The sequence below is a fragment of the Mytilus edulis genome, chromosome 3, assembly GCF_963676685.1.
Source record: "Mytilus edulis chromosome 3, xbMytEdul2.2, whole genome shotgun sequence".
NCBI classification, from domain to species: domain Eukaryota; kingdom Metazoa; phylum Mollusca; class Bivalvia; order Mytilida; family Mytilidae; genus Mytilus; species Mytilus edulis.
The window spans coordinates 70,708,822-70,729,815 of NC_092346.1; the positions used below are offsets into that span (position 1 = coordinate 70,708,822).

The 20,994-nt window shown below is 32.2% G+C and overlaps 1 protein-coding gene across 4 annotated transcripts in view; it reads right to left on the reverse strand.

Annotated features, from left to right (window-relative positions):
- Positions 1-20,994, reverse strand: part of LOC139517286 (dual E2 ubiquitin-conjugating enzyme/E3 ubiquitin-protein ligase BIRC6-like) — a 67,637-nt gene that overhangs the window by 44,756 nt on the left and 1,887 nt on the right. For 2 of the 4 annotated variants that reach the window (XM_071308193.1, XM_071308191.1), the window contains exons 2-19: positions 17,851-18,032; positions 16,893-17,027; positions 15,947-16,197; positions 15,552-15,680; positions 14,969-15,042; positions 14,511-14,560; positions 13,903-13,998; positions 13,111-13,223; positions 12,225-12,325; positions 10,357-11,592; positions 9,343-9,540; positions 8,622-8,841; positions 7,683-8,160; positions 5,493-5,716; positions 4,317-4,484; positions 3,840-3,965; positions 1,699-1,953; positions 559-1,228 (exon numbers count right to left, since the gene is read on the reverse strand). In XM_071308193.1, coding sequence (XP_071164294.1) covers positions 559-1,228; positions 1,699-1,953; positions 3,840-3,965; positions 4,317-4,484; positions 5,493-5,716; positions 7,683-8,160; positions 8,622-8,841; positions 9,343-9,540; positions 10,357-11,592; positions 12,225-12,325; positions 13,111-13,223; positions 13,903-13,998; positions 14,511-14,560; positions 14,969-15,042; positions 15,552-15,680; positions 15,947-16,197; positions 16,893-17,027; positions 17,851-18,032 — 4,706 coding nt within the window. The remainder of the gene's footprint in view (positions 1-558; positions 1,229-1,698; positions 1,954-3,839; positions 3,966-4,316; positions 4,485-5,492; positions 5,717-7,682; positions 8,161-8,621; positions 8,842-9,342; positions 9,541-10,356; positions 11,593-12,224; positions 12,326-13,110; positions 13,224-13,902; positions 13,999-14,510; positions 14,561-14,968; positions 15,043-15,551; positions 15,681-15,946; positions 16,198-16,892; positions 17,028-17,850; positions 18,033-20,994) is intronic. The other 2 variants (XM_071308194.1, XM_071308192.1) reach the window with 1 other exon arrangement.

Genomic DNA, 20,994 nt, shown 5'->3' on the forward strand with positions numbered 1-20,994 from the left:
AAATAAATAACTGATTTATCTAAGATAGTTTACAGACTTTAACTATCAATGACAAATCTTTTGAAAAGTTTTACATAAGTAACATAATTAGCTACTGAAACTTGTTTGATATCTGTTTCAAATCTTAATAAAATAATAATTTTGAAATAGATGTTTTTTTTCACTTGTCCTAAATTATGCAGTCAATAATAGTAAATCTCAAAACAGATACAATTTGTGAAAATAACCTTATCTGAATTATTTATTTGGAGGTGTAAGCGATAGCTAAATAACTTCAGGAGTAGATTGAGGAGTAGGAGATCAGAATAACATAACATTACACAAATGATTTAAAATTACAGAATGTGACATTCATTGAAATTTTCTTTAAGTTTTACTCAATTAACAAGCAACTCAAACTTGTTTCATCTCCATTCATAGTCTTCATAAAAGAATTATATCAAGAAGGAGATTTTTTTTCAATTGTCTTCATTTCTTTCTTTATGCAATTCATCAATTTTATGTAAAATTCTTTAAAGCCATAGAAAAATACTAATCTCCTTAAAAATTATAGCTTACTTGGAAATATTCATTTGGAGGTGTAAGCGGTGGTGTAATAACTTGAGGTGTAGATTTAGGAGTAGGAGGCAGAAGTTGATCAGAATTATATTTCTCAGCAGTTGGCAAACTTTTCCCTACTTCTGACAATATCTGTTTAATATGCATTATCTTATGTTTAAACATCGGATAAGTCTTGTTGCTTAGTTCTTGTAAATGTTGTTTTGTGACAGCCATCTTGGATGATAAGGATGAAAGGTTTGCTGCTGTTGCTGCTGCAGCTGAAGATGGTGGGTTCCATTCCCCAAAATTAATGGTCCCTCCAAGACTTGAAGTGTTGTTAGCTATTGAACTGATTCCTTGTTGGTCCATCTTTTCCATCTTAGTCCCATCACTAGTAGCATGGCAAGTGAAATGTAATGGTTCCACTTCTAACATACCAAACACATTATTTTTAGCATATTCCAGTTGTACTTTAGAGGATTTATCTGATGGAGGGTAAAATAGATCATAGAAATCAATCTCTTCAATGTTAGAACCTCCAGAGTTAGTGTTACTGTTATTAACAACTCCTGTCATGGTACTGCTCACAGCTGAAGCATAGGATGACGACGGTGCCGTCTGCTTCAATGAAATAGGAAGTTCTGAGTCAAATAAATCACTGTCAAATGGCTGTCCATATAGACCATACCTGCAAGTAAAAAGGTAAAAAGTTCATACATTTCATACCAGTATCAATTTTCAAATCTATTCTTATGTGTACTGAGAATAAATCAAAACAGTTAACAGAGTAAGTATCATGATTTTAATGTGATCAACAAAGAAATTGCATCAAAGGTCAATGAAGGTAAAGGGTTGAATGTCAATAACTTTCTTAATGACCTCTTGTTTTCAATGAAAACTAAATTAAATACTGTAAATTCAGAAATTATTGCATCATATATTATTGCGATTTCGTCCTTTTAGACCTAAATGCGATTAAAATTTTTACAATTTAATAAAAATTTGTTTAATTCATATAAAATATTACAGAACGCGAGTTTAAATTATTACGTTAACAACTCTATCACATTTTTCGCAATAATAATTTCTCAAATTACAGTATATATCTTCAGTCCTTAGGTAAACACTGTTTTGCTTTCCTACAGAACATTAACCTACCTAGACTTGAGTAGAGAATGTAAAGATGAAGTCCTCTCAAAGCTGTGTTTAGATATTTGCATCAACAAATCTGTACAGCTCTCAGCCACAGACACCACGTCCATACATTTAACTCTGTTTAACAATGTAAAGAACCATCTGATGGCTCCTGATGACTGTGCACTAGGAATCATCTGCAAGTTCTCCATCAGAGCTTGTAACAAACTGAAACTGAAGGCTGGAGCAAGGTCCTGGTCTGGTGACAATTTACAATGTCTACAATAAATATAAAACTAAATGAAATGGCTGAAGTGAACAAATACCTGCATTCTACAGAAATATAATGTATCCAAACAACAAAAATGTTTCTTTTAGAAAAAACAGCCATCACTCTCACTAAAACAAGAATGTGTCCAAAGTACACGGATGCCCCACTAGCACTATCATTTTCCATGTTCCATGGACTTTGAAATTGGGTAAATATCTAATTTGGCATTAAAATTAGAAAGATTATACTATAGGGAACATGTGTACTAAGTTTCAAGTTGATTGGACTTCAGCTTCATCAAAAACTACCTTGACCAAAAGCTTTAACCTGAAGCAGGACGAACGAACAAACGGACGAACGAACGAACTGAGCCACAGACCAGAAAACATAATGCCCCTCTACTCTCGTAGGTTTGGGCATAAAAAAATAGTTTGCAATATCTGTAAAGTATTTCACATGTAATAAAATATAGTATTATAATGCTGTCTGTTAGTGTGTTCCTATTTTTATATAAATGAACTGTTGACACAGACTAATGTCTTAACTGTGTAAATGAACCATGATTGATAGAGGTAGAGCCATATACTGTGGATTCATTTTTATTCATGGTATACCAATTTTTCGTGGGTTTCGTGGGTCACAGCGAACCACGAATTTAAGAATTCAACGAAGAATAATCCTGAGAAATGTGAATAGAGCCGGATGTTAATTTCCGGTTATGTTATGCAGTTCTATTATAGTGTTGACTAGCGATAAACATTGAAACATAACACATGCTTTTTATTGAAAGAAGATACAAGTATTTTTATTAAATCTATAATAAAGATATCGAATATCAGTGATAATTTACTTTTTAAAATTGATTAAAACTGTTCATGGAAAATAACTGCAAGTTGTTAATTACCGCGTCATAGTTTGGTTTTCCAGTGATTAAAAATCAATAGGATTAAGTATGGGGATATTGCCCGTAGGTAATATTGTTTATGACAGGATCATTTACTTTCACACCTTATACTTATATCACTGTTTATTATATCGTGATTAGGGAATTTCAATCATAAAGTTTTGAATGCCTTATAGAATTCTAATTTATAAATTGTAAAACAAACAAATAATTAGTTGTCTCTGTCTATTATTGTAATCCAAGTTATCAATGAACACTAACCTAGAATGACCAGGCGAGGATTTTGACGTTTCAAAACTCTTTCAATGAATTCCTTCTTTTTTGTTTTGTTTTATTATTGATAAAACCAAGGAGGTTATATGATCTCCTAAATCAAAAAGAAATCCACAAATTACGTATCTAATTTTTTGTTGTTGTAATCAGTGATCCACGAATTTATGTATACCACGAAACGTCTTTTTTTCTCTATCCATGAAAATTGATACCCACGAAAATAAATGAATCCACAGTAATCACCTTGGAATATCAAATACTATTTATAAGTGGTTCAACTTACAGTGACCTAATTCACAAAATGTACCAAATAAACTAAGCAAAATACTCTGTGTTATTTGGTTTCTTATGGAGAGTTGTCTCATTGGCAATCATACCACATATTTTTTATAAGGAAAACTTTCAGTCAATATAGGCAGATATGAGATTTGCTGATGGTGATACAACTGCAGAGTATGCAGTGCATACCAAACATCATTGACTATTAAAGGTAACCCTTAAAATAAAATTACAAATTTTAAAGGCCACCTCCACAGGATACATTAAGCGTAAGTCTCACCACCACTTCTTCCTTGAGGTAAGACAAAATTTAAAATGATTTTGAAGTTTTCAATCAATATGTTCCAAATCAAAAAATTAGATACACGTATACTTATTTTGTTTATCATTTTGCGTAAAATCTGTTGAGACTTTTAAAATTTGTCAATAAGAACTTACTCCATACAAAGTGCTGCCAATTTAGAACATTTATGAGCTGTTGTTCTGGAACCCTGTATAAAACATGACTTCACTAGTTCTGTTAATCTTTTTTGTATTGTCAATGACAATGACTTGTTTATATTGCTGAAAAATTAAATATATGATTGTTAAAGACAATTAAATTCTTATAGACATTTCCAAAACACTTTATTAAATAACTGATGAATGTGTATATGACTACTGTTTTAAATACTGTACACCTAAAATTCACAAACATTAACAATTCCTTTAAAAATATGGTGCTGACTATGGAAACAGCATGAGTACTTTTTCTTGCCTTCAAACAATATCAAACATATCTTTGATGGTAAAGCAGAAAATTCACCTGCTACTATATTTTCAAAATGCTTTCAAAATCTTTTAGCAGAACATAATATATGATACTTGTTGGAATCTACATTTTATATATGTGGCTAAAGATATGACTGATCTTACCTCTTTTCTGGATCATTCAGTTGTACAGCAATAATCCATAGTAATATATCCAGTATCATATTCTGCCAGTGGTCCGAACTGACTCCATTGAACTTCTCCATCACACTCATACCGTCTAATAATTTGTCATGGAATTTACAATTTTCTAACATAGAAATCCTCTGTATTCTTTAAATAAACAAACATGCAACAAAATTAACCATAGCATAAATATGTGTAGTGTGTAGTATTTAACAATGTTAAATTTTCTAAAAAAAAAAAATCAAGCTCCATTTTGTATAAAAAGTCCTTTATACAATGATATTATTGAAAAATTTCAGCTTTCTTACATTTCTTTTCTGTTGTTGTCTCTTCCTTTAAGGTATACAACTCACTTCTACTAACCATATTCTAAACTGAATAGTAATTTATTCATAATTGTTATGGTACCTGGTCCATAATCAAAACCAGTTTAACCTTTGTGGGTTTTTTAAAAATCAATCCAACCATAATTTATCAATCTTATTTTGGCTAAATATAAAGAGCCGTGGTGTAGAGGTTAGTGCATAGGACTACTAACACAAAGGTTCCTGGTTTGATTCCCGTTCCAGGATGAAAATTTCAGGGACTGAATTTTCGGCTCTCCCTTGACACCATTTGCGAGTATGGTCTTGGGGAAACGATGATAATCCGTTGGAAGGGGACAATAATTGGCTTACCAATGTGAAGAGAAAAATGAAACATGAAAACTTAATTAAACGCCTATTTCTACATATATACAATATGTATTCAATGGCGTTTTACATAAATGACAAAGAGAGATCCATATCTTTTGCACGTTAAAGACACCCTTGTAGATATAGAAAAAAAGCAGGCTAATGCCGCTACAAGGCAGCACTCGCACCCGCAAAGTGGAAAGGGATTAATATAAGTTGCAAAACTTGTTTCCCAATCCACTATAAATAAATATGTTTAAAACTAAATATATGCTCAGATTAGGGAATTACTAAGGATAAACGAGCCTAAATCTCTCAAGGCTTTTACCAGATAAACAGCATTTCGAAAGTTTACCAATGTCTGGCAAAACCATTTGGTTTACTAGGCATAAGTTGATCACTTTTTTTTAAATAAATAATCACGATACATATTGACAGGATAATAATATACACAATGCAGACAAAATAAAATTTGACAAACCTTTCTTTAGATAATTGTGTTTTCTTGGTTTTCCTGATGGTTACAGATAACTCTGATAACCAGTCACAGCCCTTTAGGTTCTCAGGATACTTTGGTCTAGGTAATGAAGAGCTCTGCTGATCTTTGACAGAGGATGGGGGCACAAACAAGTCATTGTCAAATGCCTTCTTCATTATCTTCAGTTTATGTGCTGATAGCTGAGAACCAGATTTCTTTTTAGCTTCCTGCAATGTTAATTATTACAGAATGGTTAGCAGAACTAACTTAAAACAATGATTTAATAGAATAATATTTGCTCTAGATTTTACCTTAGGTGTATTACAGATGGGTATTAAGGGATATTGTGAACAAAGCAATGTTTCGTGACTCTTGTGATTATAAATGGTCAAGAATATGTTTAACATTGATTTTTCCTTGAATAAATAAATAAATAAAGGGCTGCGCTTTAGCGCATGATACGCCCGTTGCTCTTTTAACTTGTCTTTTATGCTTTAAATGAATTTATATGATCAACTAGAAATATATATACAAATCAAAAGGATGTTACATTAATATATTCACCAAAGTTTCATAAAATCCCCCTTTTTTAAGTATAACAAGAATGTGTCCACAGTACACGGATGCCCCACTCACACTATCATTTTCTATGTTTAAAGGACTGTGAAATTGGAATAAATTCTCTAATTTGGCATTAAAATTAGAATGATCTTATCAAAGGGAACATGTATACTAAGTTTCAAGTTGATTGGACTTCAACTTCATCAAAAACTACCTTGACCAAAAACTTTAACCTGAAATTTGCACTATCATTTTCTATGTTCAGTGAACCGTAAAATTGGGGTCAAAACTCTAATTTGGCATTTAAATTAGAAAGATCATATCATAGGGCACATGTATACTAAGTTTCAAGTTGATTGGACTTCCACTTCATCAAAAACTACCTTGACCAAAAACTTTAACCTGAAGCCAAAAACTTTAACCTGAAATTTGCACTATCATTTTCTATCAGTGAACCGTAAAATTGGGGTCAAAACTCTAATTTGGCATTTAAATTAGAAAGATCATATCATAAGGAACATGTGTACTAAGTTTCAAGTTGATTGGACTCCAACTTCATCAAAAACTACCTCGACCAAAAACTTTAACCTGAAGCGGGACAGACGGTCGAACGGACGAACGAACGGACGAACGAACAGACGGACGAACGGACGCACAGACCAGAAAACATAATGCCCATAAATGGGGCATAAAAATTCATTACTTAAGAAAACGTAAAATCTAAAATTTATAAAAATGGAAAGGGAGCTTATGACAATAGATATAAACAATTTATCAAAGTTGCATAAAATTTTGTGAAAGTGTTAGTTATTGTCCCAAAATTGGAAAATCCCCCCTTTTTTAAGCATAAAAATTCATAACACGGAAATGTAAAATCTGAAATTTATAAAAATTGAAAGGGAGCTTACATCAATAGATATAAACAATTCACCAAAGTTTCATGGACATTGGTGAAAGCCTTTTTGAGTTATTGTCCGAAGTGTTGAAAATCCCCCTTTTTTTTATGAATAAAGCCCCATAAATCCAAAACTTAAAATCTGAAATTTATAAAAATTGAAAGGGAGCTTACATCAATAGATATAAACAATTCACCAAAGTTTCATGGACATTGGTGAAAGCCTTTTTGAGTTATTGTCCGAAGTGTTGAAAATCCCCCCTTTTTTATGATTAAAGCCCCATAAATCCAAAACTTAAAATCTGAAATTAAAAAAAAAACGAAAGGGAGCTTACGTCAATGGATACAAACAATTCACTTAAGTTTCATGGAAATTGGTGAAAGTGTTTTTGAGTTATTGTCCGAAGTGTGGACGACGGACGGACAGACGGATGGATGGACAGACGGATGGATGGACAGACGGACGGACGGACAACGGTATACCATAATACGTCCCGTCTAAAAGACGACGGGCGTATAAAAAGATAAGATAATCATGAAAAGAATTTACTGCCGCAAAATCAGTTAGAAACGTCTAAACAAGTAATTAAGTATCTGTGATAAGAAGTTGTTTATAGTAAGAATCTTTTTTTAAATAGTTTCCATGACATCACAATTATTTGGATTACTGTGTTTCCTGCTTTAATACCTCAGGAAAAAGATTTTTCATACTACATTTTTCCAATTACTTTGCCTACCTTTGGTTGATCACTACATTCATCAGCTTTGGATGGAAACCCCTTCATATGTATGAGGAATGCCTTTGGTTTGCTGTTAAGTAACTGTGGACTAGTTAGAGTTATCAAGCCACTGTTCCCAGATAAATCTAAACAATTACTGATATTAACTGGACCACAAAGCACCTCTGCATTGTGGCTCTCAAGAAAACTGGGATCTAGAACATGATTTTCACTACTTTCTCCTTTCACCGGCATAGTCAAACTGGTTGTACTACTGTTAGCACTTCCAGGAGACAGATTAAAGTCCACAACTCTATCCACATCATTAGAGCCAGTCTGACGCTGACCTATGCTGGTGATATTTTGTTTCAGTAGTGTAATTTGTATGTCTGGACATGTCGTACACATGGGATGAAGGGAAAATTTAACGTCCACATGTCCTACACAACAGGGCCTTGTCAAAACCACTTCAAACATATGTTCTTCCCAGGTACTACTGAAAATGAAAAGTACATCAAAAACATATATAACATATAGCTAAAAGGCAGAACCTAGTCTTTTTGTTACAAATTTTTACAAAAATAATAAACTTGTATTTTATTTGTCATTTTCAAGGTTATGTTCAGTTTAAATGTTTTAGTAAGATAAGAAATAAATCATTTTTGTCCAAAGATCTTCAATATTTTCTTCTTGTAAATGATATGGTATTCTTATTCCCAACTAAATCTATTCTATGGTGTTTGACACCTCATACAACAATTTATCATTAACATTACTAATAACTAGTATTTTGATATGATCTTCTTTAAGAATGTAAAGATGATATGAGTAAACAAATATTAAATAAATTTGTGCTATCTCTTTTTATACATATATATTTTCAAGGATGAAGCCATAAATTACTACGGAGTTTGAAAGATATGCCTAAATCAATGGTCTTCACACTTAATAAAGTACCTGTCTGGTTGTAATTTCCATGTTCTGGTATGCTGAGTTGCCTCTCCTTGTTGTTGTAAATGTTGTGGGTGTCTTCTCTGTTGTTGTTCTTGTTGTATTTCTGACCAACAAGGTGGAACTGTAGCAGTAAAACGTGGCATCAAGTTTTCAAACTGTATCAAATTGTGCAGTATCATTAAATTTTCTACACTCAGTGGCTGTCTTGCTAATATGTCTGACACTAAAACAAAGAGATATCATAAATATTTGAACATAACAAAATTATGTTTTAATCAATCTTACTCTATTTCATACAGAATCTGAAAGTAAACAAAATAAGAGTTAAGTCAGGTCAACCAACACCAAACAAGAGGTTACTACAAACTATTATTCTAACTACAAAACTCAAATTTGGCTCAATATCTGGAAGCATAGCAAAAATATTAAAGAAGAAAGTGACAAGACATTGTTGATGCATTGATATATAATTGCAGATCAAAGTTTGAGATAATTGAGACAATCAAAATCCCTTTTTTATTCCTTCAAGCAGAAGCTGCATAAATAAATTTCTTATCAGAATAAACATGTGTTTGTCATCTTTACACTAGGAAACATAGTTTTTGTTAGTCAACAAGAAGTCAAGATCTCTTGTTAGTTACAAATCAACATTATCAGCTCGATCTCACTCCAGGCTAAGTGATGAGTACAAAGATTTGGCCTAACAAATTCTAATTTCAATTACCAGAAGTTTTCTTGTCTACTTTGTCTGTGACATCAGTATCTGATTTGATGTGGTTGACCTCAGATTCATGGAAGATGTCCCCATTACAAACACCATCTGGGGAGTCTGCTGTCAGTTCTATCTGTACAGGACTCTGTTCACATAACTGGTAGAAATGTAATTTACCATTCTCTGAACTTAAACATAATCTCTCTATACCTTTAAAAAAAAAGATTTACAAATTCAATAATTCAGTTTCTAATATTTAAACAATAAAGGCAAAATTAAATACAATGACAGAATGTAATTTTTTTTTAAATGAATTTGTGAAAACCATGCATATCACAATCAACTTTACAGTATGATTTTCAGATGGTTTTTGCAACAAAGTTTTCTTCTGATGGTTGTTGTTATTCTTGTATAGTTTCATTGTATGTATTTGAAAAGAAGATCTTTAAAAGCTAAATGCAAATACGCATATTTGAAAAAAACCAACAATTGATTTCTTTTGATGACCAACTGACATTCCCTTGTGAGAAAACTCAAAACCTCAATACTTATAAACACAATGAATGTTTGAAATACTAATGACAGATAATTCAAATCTTACCATTGGTACAATTGTGTATGAATTCTGTTGTTCTATCTTTGTTTTTGTTAAAAAATAATTTAGACTTTGCAAGCCTCAGTTAAAATATAAGATCATGTGTGGTATTAAAAATATTGTGCGAGTGTAGTAAAATGTGATAAGAATTATTTCATTATCTGTAGTGACATACATAATTTATAAAGATACTGATGGAATTTTGTTCAGTTAAATTTCTTATTGTTATTATTTTTAAAACTTCCTTTGATCTTTCTTTGTGATAATTGTTCATAAGCTATTTGACAGCAATGGTTTTTTTAAGTTGAGAAAGTTGAGAAGTTATGACGACTTTTACTTAGGAATGCAATTAATCATATATCTTCGTATTGCTGTGTTTTCATGATAGTTTTGTTCTTATAAGATTATCAAAATAAGACATTGCGACTTACCTGAGCAGTATGTTGATGAGATAAATTTATCATTTTCAGGTGGTAAAACTTCTGCAAGCACAACAAAATCACAGACATTCATTAACCAAAACTTTCCACTGGCTAGAGTTACCACAATAAGTCCTTGAACATCACATGACTTAGAATAAAGTTGAGAATTTGGCACATGTATACCTCCCTCATCTTCCTCTTCTGAAGATTCACAAACATCTGACGGTAAAACTAATACATTTGTTACAGCATTGTCTAAACTGTCTATAGATTTAACAAATACTGGGCTTTCCTCCAGCACAGCATACTCATCACCAAACTTATATCTATACAATAACATGCAACCCCCCGCAGAGAAAAGGTCCAATGTAGATTCAGTTCTACCATTACAAGAAACACAGTCTGATATCACAGATTTGGATTTTGGAATGACCATGACTATGACATGTTGTCTATCAAGAGTTGGGACTATAGATCCCACTTCTAGATCACTTCTCTGATACTCTTTTGGTAGTTCTATGTACTGCAGTATAGTTCCTGCCTTCACTTTACTAGAAACCTTACCAGATGAACTGTTACCAATTGCACTTTCACTATGACTTCGGGTGATTTTCACATCATTCCTTGAAGTTTCAAAACTAGATCCTATAATTTGATCTTCATTTGGAGAGCTGATAGAGGGACCAGGAGTGACCCCAACAATCTGAACGTCAGGATCAGTTTCAAACATTGGCTCTAATAATGAGAAGTCCTGGCTCATGGTTAGAGAACCTAAACTAGGCACATTATTGTTTGTCATACTACTGACACGGTGTATAATTCTCTTATCTTTAGACTTGATTGACTTCCTTTTCGTTTCCTTCACGGCTAGCATAAGTAAGTGTGGTATGAAAGACGCTGTATTGACCAATTCATCCTCACAACTACTGTTCTCATCTTCTTCAATAATTCTTGAACTAGAATTACAACTCACAACTTCATTCACTTGGTTCATAATCTGAACTTCTTCTGTTTTGGAGTCTAATGACTCATTAATACCTTCATTGTTAGATAAAGGAGTTAATTTCTGACACCGCAGGGAGGCTCCACAGAGTAATGTTGGTTGTGGACTCCTCCATTTTTTGTTTGATTTTGATGCATTGCTCTTTTCAATCAATGCTTTTTCATCAAATGGTTTTCTTAACACACATACTGACTTAACCCTTATGTCCTCACATGGTCTTGACTGTGTCTTGGTTGGTTCTACTAAAATTAAAATAAAATGATCAACATACTTGACAGTTGGTCATAAAAGTATATTTGTTAAATTATATGATTTTACACACGCAACCAAGATAATCAGTTGGCAGCCAGTACTTTTTTCATTTATACATCTCAACTGTTTTTTTTATCAATCTTCAAAAGCATTGTTTTTTATGAACAATTTTATTAGTGTAACATTCAAAATAAACAATGTCAAATTTTATCTGTGTTTTGTTGTAATAAGCATTGTGTTTAAGTTATAAAACAACTGACTGAGTCAAACTGAAGTTAAACGGAAATGAAATGTTGAGCAATTTTTATATTTATAAAGGGGCATAACTTGAATGGTAAAAGTGATTTCAACCAATTTCAAGACAGACAGACAGACAGACAAGGGTAACATTTAGTACTGCTGCTGCTACGGCGGGGCCATCTTAGTATTATTAATATCGCAAAATGCTATCACCTTAGTCCTATTGAATAGCGTGATGCTACTGCTACGACCGGGCATCTTAGTATTATTAATATCACAAAATTCTCTCACCGTAGTCCTGTCAAATGGCTTCCCAAAATATTTCAAACTTATAACTTATAAATACTATTGAAGAACTACTTCCTATTTTCATTTAACAAACCTGGTTTTTCCCCATTATGTATTGGTATTTCATACATTTCTGTTGTTTCTCCATTACCATTGTATTCACCTAACATAGCATCTGTTTCATCTTCATGTACACTAAAATATATATATCCATTTTGTTACATCTTGTGATCAATTTTATTTGGCAATCGCCAATGGCAGTCAGCAGGGTTAAAGAACATCAGTTGTTCGACCTGTTAGCTATATATATAGTCAAATGCGTTTTGTTTAAAAATACTTTTTCACTTTTTTGGTCTTTTAGAAAATGTTCTTTGTGCTGTTTTTAGACCCTTCTACAACGAAAATTTGTTTTACATACACACGTATAAAAATTGCGGTTTTTATCCAACGCAATCATAGGTTTGAACGTAGTTTTCAATTAGACTTGTTTACATTAACATCAATATATACATTGTTTTTCAATTTAGACCTGTATTATATATTTGTCTACATAGATTCTTCCTAACAGAACTAAAATGTTGGTGGTGATTCCTTTTGTCTGTTGTTTTGTCAATTCGCCTTTTCAGAATCTAAAGGACTATGGGTAATCTCATTGTTCGTACACCAAATTGGCTCAATTTCCATTGATTAGAACGTTTTCAACCAATCACAACATTTTGGTGTATGCTTTTGAAAATATTACCCAGAATGCATTTGATTCTAAAACGGCAAATTGTTTATAATTCAGCTATTATTTTTTTTATGATTAATAAATTCAGCTATTTATAATAGATGAAACAAGTATAAATTCTGAGCAGGACCTGATCAGAAATGCTAACAGTAGGTGCTGTGGATCCTGTTGCAAGAAAAGTAATGCCTATGTTTTATATCACAGGTATCAAAGGAAAAAAGATTGAAATACAGAAATTTAGAAATCTTACCCTTCAGCACCTTCTGGTGAGCTGATACTTGTTTCTGTTTCTATCTGTGTACCAGTTCTCATAGCAATGGTGGTATAAATCTCTGTTGGGTCAATATTAAACTGACAATGTCTCTGCAAAAAACAAGAAAATTCAATATAAATTTTTGTCTTAATTATTAAAGAAAGAAACTCCCTATAACATGGATATTATTTATATAAAAATTATTCAAAATTGAAAACAGAAAATGTATACTGAACTTTGAATTATACACATTCAATTCTGTTGTATTTAACTATTATAAATTTTTATCAAACATTATTATTATATATAAATTTTATTATGTTTAAACCATACTATTTTAGAAATGAAAAATATCAGAGTTTTTGCATTGTCTTAAAGGGAAAATAAAGTGGTCAACATCGATACATTTCAGCTTTGACCAGTGTAACTGTGAACTAAATAATAATAAGCCTTTAATTAGTGTTTCCCCCACCCCTCTTTCTAGTAAATTATTTATTGCTGAATTACAATAATTTATACAATCCTGTACACTTCTCTAGTCTTCTAAATTTTTACAACTGTCATATTGATGATCAGAAGGGGTTTGTGGATAAATTTATGAAGGACACCCAAAACAGATGATATGTTACCTTTTTGGTCAACAATGGTCAAATGATTTCTATAAAGAACATTTTTAATAAGTTTTCAACAGGCAACATTTATTAAAAGGTGCTTAAATACATTTATAGTTCAACTGGTCTACAACATGAGATAGGTTAGCCGAAAATGTTCTTTTCAGTGTCTTGTTACCTTCATTACGTGCCGACAATTCCAAACAACTATATTTCCATTCAGTGTTGATGTTGCCACAAAATCATCAGATGTTGTACTACTGATGCACTCAATCTGAAACACACAATTAAAAGTATAAGTGGTAAATATCTACACCAGTAACACACAATCTGCCCAAGACAGCAGCACATTTATGTGTGGGATCACAAGGAATGTTTGCATAACTTTTTTGTATAAACCAACAATATATATTACTTCCTGCATCTCTGTCAAGCAATTAAAATAGAGTTTTGTCTGTACTGAGTAAAACAATGTCTTAAATTATCATTTTAGAACAAATTCTTCTTCAAGATAAAATATTAAAAAGCATTAAATAACAACAGTTGATAACTGTGATGTTATGAACCACCAACCCAATTAAACACTGACAAATGGTTTCCTTTCTTTCTAAATGTCTTTGCTTTAAGACAATGGATAACATCTCACACCATATATTATCAATCTTATTCATTTACAGGAAGAGAACATTTTAATGTCAATTTTTGGATTTATGCACAATTAAAATTTATGTTTTTAAAATTTGATTTTTTTTAACTGCATATAAACAAACAGATTTTTTGTTTTACCTTGTCCTTCTTGTCTCCATGTCTTTTTGCAGGCTGGGAAGCATAAGTGACTGAAAAATGAAATGTAAACATTAAAGTTCATATAGAAATAAAGAATAAGGAACTAGCATTCAACATGTTCAAATAATTATCAATAACTTGTCTTGACAAATATAACAATAAATAATCTTGAAAATAGCTACATATGACAGTGTGTAGCCCTATTGATATATGAAATATTTTAACGATATTGCTGAGAACAATTGACCTTTCAATATTAAAGCTGTTTATATAGATTTTAAATACATGTGAACAGCAATTTCCAAGATACAATTTTTTGTCTACTTGTGTTGTTAATGTGTTGATGAATCTGTCAACTTCTTATCGCATAATGGAAGCTGAATTTCTGAACTAATTTATTTCATGTTTTACTATAATTAATTCTTTTGTTGTAACTATTGAATCTGTCAATTACTTACCACTCAATGGAACATTGTGTGTATATTCCCCCTTTACAAAGGGACATGCTGGAGAATGTCTCTCATGTTCAGACCTAACAATATGAAATAAATATTTTAGACTACAAACATTTACCTTTTAAAACACAGAAGTAAGTTGTTTTAGTCATGTCTGATCAGAGTTAATTGTTAAATTACATTTGTTAATCGAGTTCTTAGACCCTGTTCACACTAGTATCTTTTGAACCCATCTAAATTTGACTTGATCTAAATAAAACTAGTTAATGTTCACATTATCTTAAATCCTAACGCTGTCTACACTGAAACAATGCATTCAAACTACAAGTAAACATGTCATCGTTCTAACCTAATTACTCCTGAAACTGTACAAACAGAAATATTTAACCAATTTCAAAGTTATTGTTTCACATGAATTACAAGGCTTGTTATGTTGATACTGCTGTTTGTACAATTTATGTAAATTTTAAGCGTTTTTATGTTGGTCATTGATTTTGTAATAAATTGCAAGTGATATTTTGCAGCCATTCATGCACACAAACAATTTTCGATTTCAATCACACTAGTTTATTTGATTTGATCATACCATGGTTCATCAGTTGGTTCCCAGCATACAAGACACACATTACAAGTAAAACACATAGCTCTGTCATCTCCTATAGAATTAGGCTGATGGTAAAATCCTGCTTGAGCCATAGGATCTGGAAGTGCCCACCTGTAATTAAAAAACAATATTATTTACTTTCAGAATAAAAATCCAATAACAAGTTACTGGAACTTATTTTGTAAGTTCTCAACCAATAACAGATGAATAATTATAGTTTCTCCTTTTTTTTTTTCATTTCCAGTGCTGAACATTTTTCTTTCAAAATAACATTAGATCATGAAATACACATGCTATTTGAAACACCTACAGAAGTTACACCTTTGTTCCAAATCAAGAAATGTAACAACAAAAATTAATTATGATATTAGTCTTACTTGTAATTCATATGAGGCCATTTCCTGAAGGTGTCCTGTCTGGCTGCCTCACTGTACATCAGCAACCTTTCCACTGTAGAACTACTGCTATCAGACATATGGTTGTTCAATAGGTAAGATAACCGATCACTAACAGCAGATGCGGCAGACAATCCTGGGTTGAACAGACTTAATTTCTTCATTTCTGTCACTAAACTGGAACATACATTCTTCAAAATGCAATGCTGGATTTCTACACAAACAGTTGCCCACTAAAATAAATAATAAATTTTGTTGAGGTAAAATTATTCCTTAAAACATCATATATGATGACTTTCTTGTTTTAACTTTGTCTGGTTTATTTAGAATCAGAAAAAGCAACTTCTTGAAAAAAATGCATTGGTAAGAAAAAAATGTCACATGAACTCAGTAATAAGATTTGAATAAGAGCCAAGAAGTCAAAAGTCCAAAGGCACATTTTTCACCAATTTTGAATATGAGAGTCAAATACAAACTGGATGCAGTAGAATGTGTCCCTGTGCCTGTAGTGTATGACCATATATTTTTAAAGTTAGGGTATTTTGCCTGTGAGAGAGCTGTCTACATATTTCATTATATTAATGTTGTCTCATTGGCAATCATACCACCCCTTCTTCCTAAATAAACATAAAAATAAATTCAGGATCAAACAACCTCCAAATATAAAAGCTTAAATCACCAAACAAAGTGACAGCTACATGTCAGCTTTTATTATTCCAGCACCTTTTGCCTTGATAAACTATTTCTTCCTAGTCACATCTTTGAGTTCTGGATCCAAATCTTGATGCAACTTTTTTATGTTGTTCATTGTCAAGTTTGAATATCGTTTTGGTTTCAGACACAAAATCTATTGAATTATTGACAACTTTTAAAAGATTTTGGAACAACTGAGTGATTGTCATTTGGTAAGACCTGCTGAATACATTACCTTTGAGATCTTTAAACTGCCCTTGGTTGTCTCCTGTGTAAGCTCAATGCCCTTTTCTAATTCTTTCACTACCTCATCAACATTGTCTACACCTGGAAGTTCTGCACTTGTTAAAGACTTCAGCAAATGTGTAGCCTGAAATAAATTTGTAAGTATAATAAGATGCAGATAAGCAGTAATGCTAGTTCTTATAGATTTTGTTCTTGTATGTATCAAAGGCCTCCAAATTTTAATATTGCAGATGTACTGAACTTTGTATTCTGTTTATGTTTTTGACAACTTGGTAAAATATCATAAGGATGCTGTCTTTGTTATAAACTAATATGTTACATTTGTATGGATTACATATTTAAGTTAATTTTTAGAGATTTGAAAGGAAATAAAGGCACCATCTACAATTTCAATAACAAACAAGGTGGAACTTAACTAATGTTGAAAATAATGTTTTTCTCTTGTATTTTTTTAATTATAGGACTGCCTGTCTGTCTTTTTTAGTTTATGAGGAAAAGATTGGACATTTCAAGACTGAAGTTGAGAATACCATGTTCATTTCATAAATACATTACATTTGGATCATGATTTTTTCCACAATCACTAGGAGACATTTGGGAATTTTACTAAAAATTGAGGGTGACATTAACTTCTCCTTGAAGCTTCTATAGAAAGAAGTCAAAATTTCAAAGGCAATATTGTTGCTGACTTGGCCTGATATGGTGACCCTGATTTAATGTCAAGTTTCACATCTGTTGGTTATTTTTGTTTTTATTTTCATGGTTGATTGAAAAATCACAAAACAAGATTTACAGCAGATTTTAAATTTTATTTATGATTTCAGAAAAAGATGAACCCTTGAACCATTGAAAAACTTTTAAGGTACATTATATACTCCTTGTGTAATGTCAAGTCCAACAGGAAATACTAAAATTTAGACTACTGTATTTGAAATGTATTAACTAACCTCAGCCAGAGGGATTTCTACTTTCACTTTTTCCTCATTTTTCTTTACTGGAGCTTGCAGAGCTGTATCCAGTAACAGCATCCCCTTCAAATCACTCCGCACTCCAATACATGATTCATCGCAGAACACAACTCTATTGCTTTCTGGTAAATAAATACATCGAATAGCATCAGATCCATGAGCTAAAATATATAAAATTTTTACATTAATGATTATTTTACATCATGTACGCTAATCATGTTAATACACTTCAAATCATCAAAATAAATGTAGGTGAATTGAAAAAGCCTAATCTTTTCTCTTAACTAATTTTCTGGAATAAACAGCTTTTTGCCAGAAAACTAATCTATACTCCTATTTTTTGTCTTTGCAAGGATCATTATCAAGGTAACATATGATGATGACCACACTATACAGGTATAAAGACAGGGATCTCCATGGATGAAAATTGAACCATGGAGGAAATTTCACCATCACAAACCGTGCGTACGCCGTACAGTGAAGCGTGATCGAAAGTATACCATCCCTCCACATAAGGATTGGTGAACATGCTAACTCATTACTTATTTAAATTATATTTATTTGAATTTTCATTGTAAATAGAAGTATAACTTCAAAGGCCAAGCCTTCATGCCCCTCAACTTTAGTCGAGAATGACCAAAAGCTGCATGTCATGAAGGTCCACATGTAGTTTTCTTGCTATTTTGGTAATTGTTATGGGGGTTAAAAATCATGTAGAGTTTATTTTTCACGGACACTTAATTTAGAAGTCATGAACCCATTACCGCATTACCGGTATGGCTGATTTGTAGCAACAACAAAACGATTCGTACGGGTTATGTAAAATGTTAAAGAGATTTGTAAAGCAAACGTTGACAAAAGAAAAGGTTTTTAATGATTTTATCCATGTTATCCAGCAAATTGATGCTATGCAACATGCATCTTTCGAGTCTGAATAGAAACCGGAAATGCGGATGTATCAATTTGATTGTAAACTACGAAATGAATATCTGAATTACGATACGACATTTCTTTACAGGAAATAAAAGTTTTTATTTTTTAACTTTTATAGTTATTTTATATTATCGTTCCAATACAGCAGTACTCGAGTTATTTGCGATGAAATAATAACTGTCTTATTTTGTACTTCTCAAAAAAGGGGGTGTCGATTGCGTAAGTCAAAATAAAAGCATGTGTTCGACTTTTTAAACTGTAACGAAGATTATTAATTTATTTATTCAATCTAAATTATCATAGAATTTGCGGAAACTTAGTTGAACAATTCGACAAATGAATCGTTTATCTTCAGATTGTATTCTCCTGTCTGGTTTGTTGATCTACCTGTACAAGCTCAGGTACAAGTGATTAGCGATCTTAATCCGGATATCCCTCAGGTGTTAGAACTGTATTGGATTATAATATAAAAAAAGCCTGAGGGTTATATGCAATTACAAGCATTTGATTATAATTGCTAAAAAAATGGCGTCGGGCTATTAAAACGATAACAGTTTTGAACGATGGCGCAGGTCACTTGACGATGGCGCAAGACATGTGAACAATGGCGCAGGTAATTTGACAATGGCGCAAGACATTTGAACGATGGCGGGGCGCCATCGTTAAACAGGCCATGGAGATCCCTGAAAGACTAGCTATATTAGAGTAAAGGCATTCATGTTCATAATCTAAATCCCATGATAATGTTTCTTACAAAAATGAAAATCTATATCTATGAACTTCTTTAATCATAAATGAATAAAATGCTTTGCTGAGTGCAGCCTGATACGAGAGCAGAGGTTGAACCCTGAACAGTTGGGCCAAATTTGGACACAATATTCAAGCTTGATACTGTCATGACTGTCTGAATTTGGATTGTTATCAAATTTTTGACATAATATAGGTTTCTGACACAAAACAAATGTCAAGATCTTACAAATTTGTTGCACAATATATATACTGTGCAATTAAAGATTTTTCCTGAAACTTTATAAAAATTTTGAAAAAAAAATTTGAACACCTATAAAAAATTGGAACCCCCCCTTGGAGCAATTACCCATAAACTCGATCCCTGCCTTTCCTAAAGTTTCCTTTGTAGTATGGAACCTTGAAGTACAATTTCAGAGAGATCCATACACTGAAACACAATTTATTATCTGGAAACTAGATATATGCTCGTTTTTGGCCATTTTTTGGCCCCTAATTCCTGCATGAATGAGGCAATAACCCTTATACTCAATCCCTGCCTTCCTTTTGTGACTTGTAACCTTGTGGTACAATGTCAGATAGATCCATCTCTTACATACAAGTTAAATAATGGTTAAGTTGAAATCATCCCTTTGTAAATTTTACGGACGCCATCACGAGTTGGTTGACTGTTATGGAATAATCGTTTCACAAATGATATCAGATATGGTCCTTACGTCGTAACTACAATCCCCTTCCCTTTCATGAATGTGACCTACCAAATTAGACTATTTACCGGATTTGTTATCACATAAGCAACACAACAGGTGCCACATGTGGAGCAGGATCTGCTTACCCTTCCGGAGCACCTGAGATAACCCCTAGTTTTTTGTGGGGTTCATGTTGCTTATTCTTTCGTTTTGTGTCATTTGTACTATTGTTTGTCTGTTTGTCTTTTTTCATTTTTAGCCATGGTGTTGTCAGTTTATTTTTGATTTATGAGTTTGACTGTCCCTCTGGTATCTTTCTTCCCTTTTTTATTGTCCTGAAAGTAGAAAAATGCTTGTTTTGGGCCCCTTATTCCTAAATGCTTCAGACCATCATCCTCAAAATCAATCTCAACCTTCTTTTTATGGTATTGAACCTTTTTATTAAATTTCAAAGTGATCCATTCATGTAAACTAAAGTTATTGTCTGGAAACCAATGTGTTTTCGGACGATGCAGACGACGACATCATTATACCATTATACTTTTGCGGTTGTATAAAAATTGACATTTTATCAACTTTGTTATAATGGAAAATTACTATTAACCCTTTCAACGCTACACAAAAAAATAGAAAAATGGCTGCTGCTGCTGCATTTTTTTTTAGTTCATTCATTAGAACAGTATTTTCCTTTTCAGACTGCTGTATCTTTTTTATTATATGAGATACAGAGAAAGTTATTGCATGAAAAATGCTC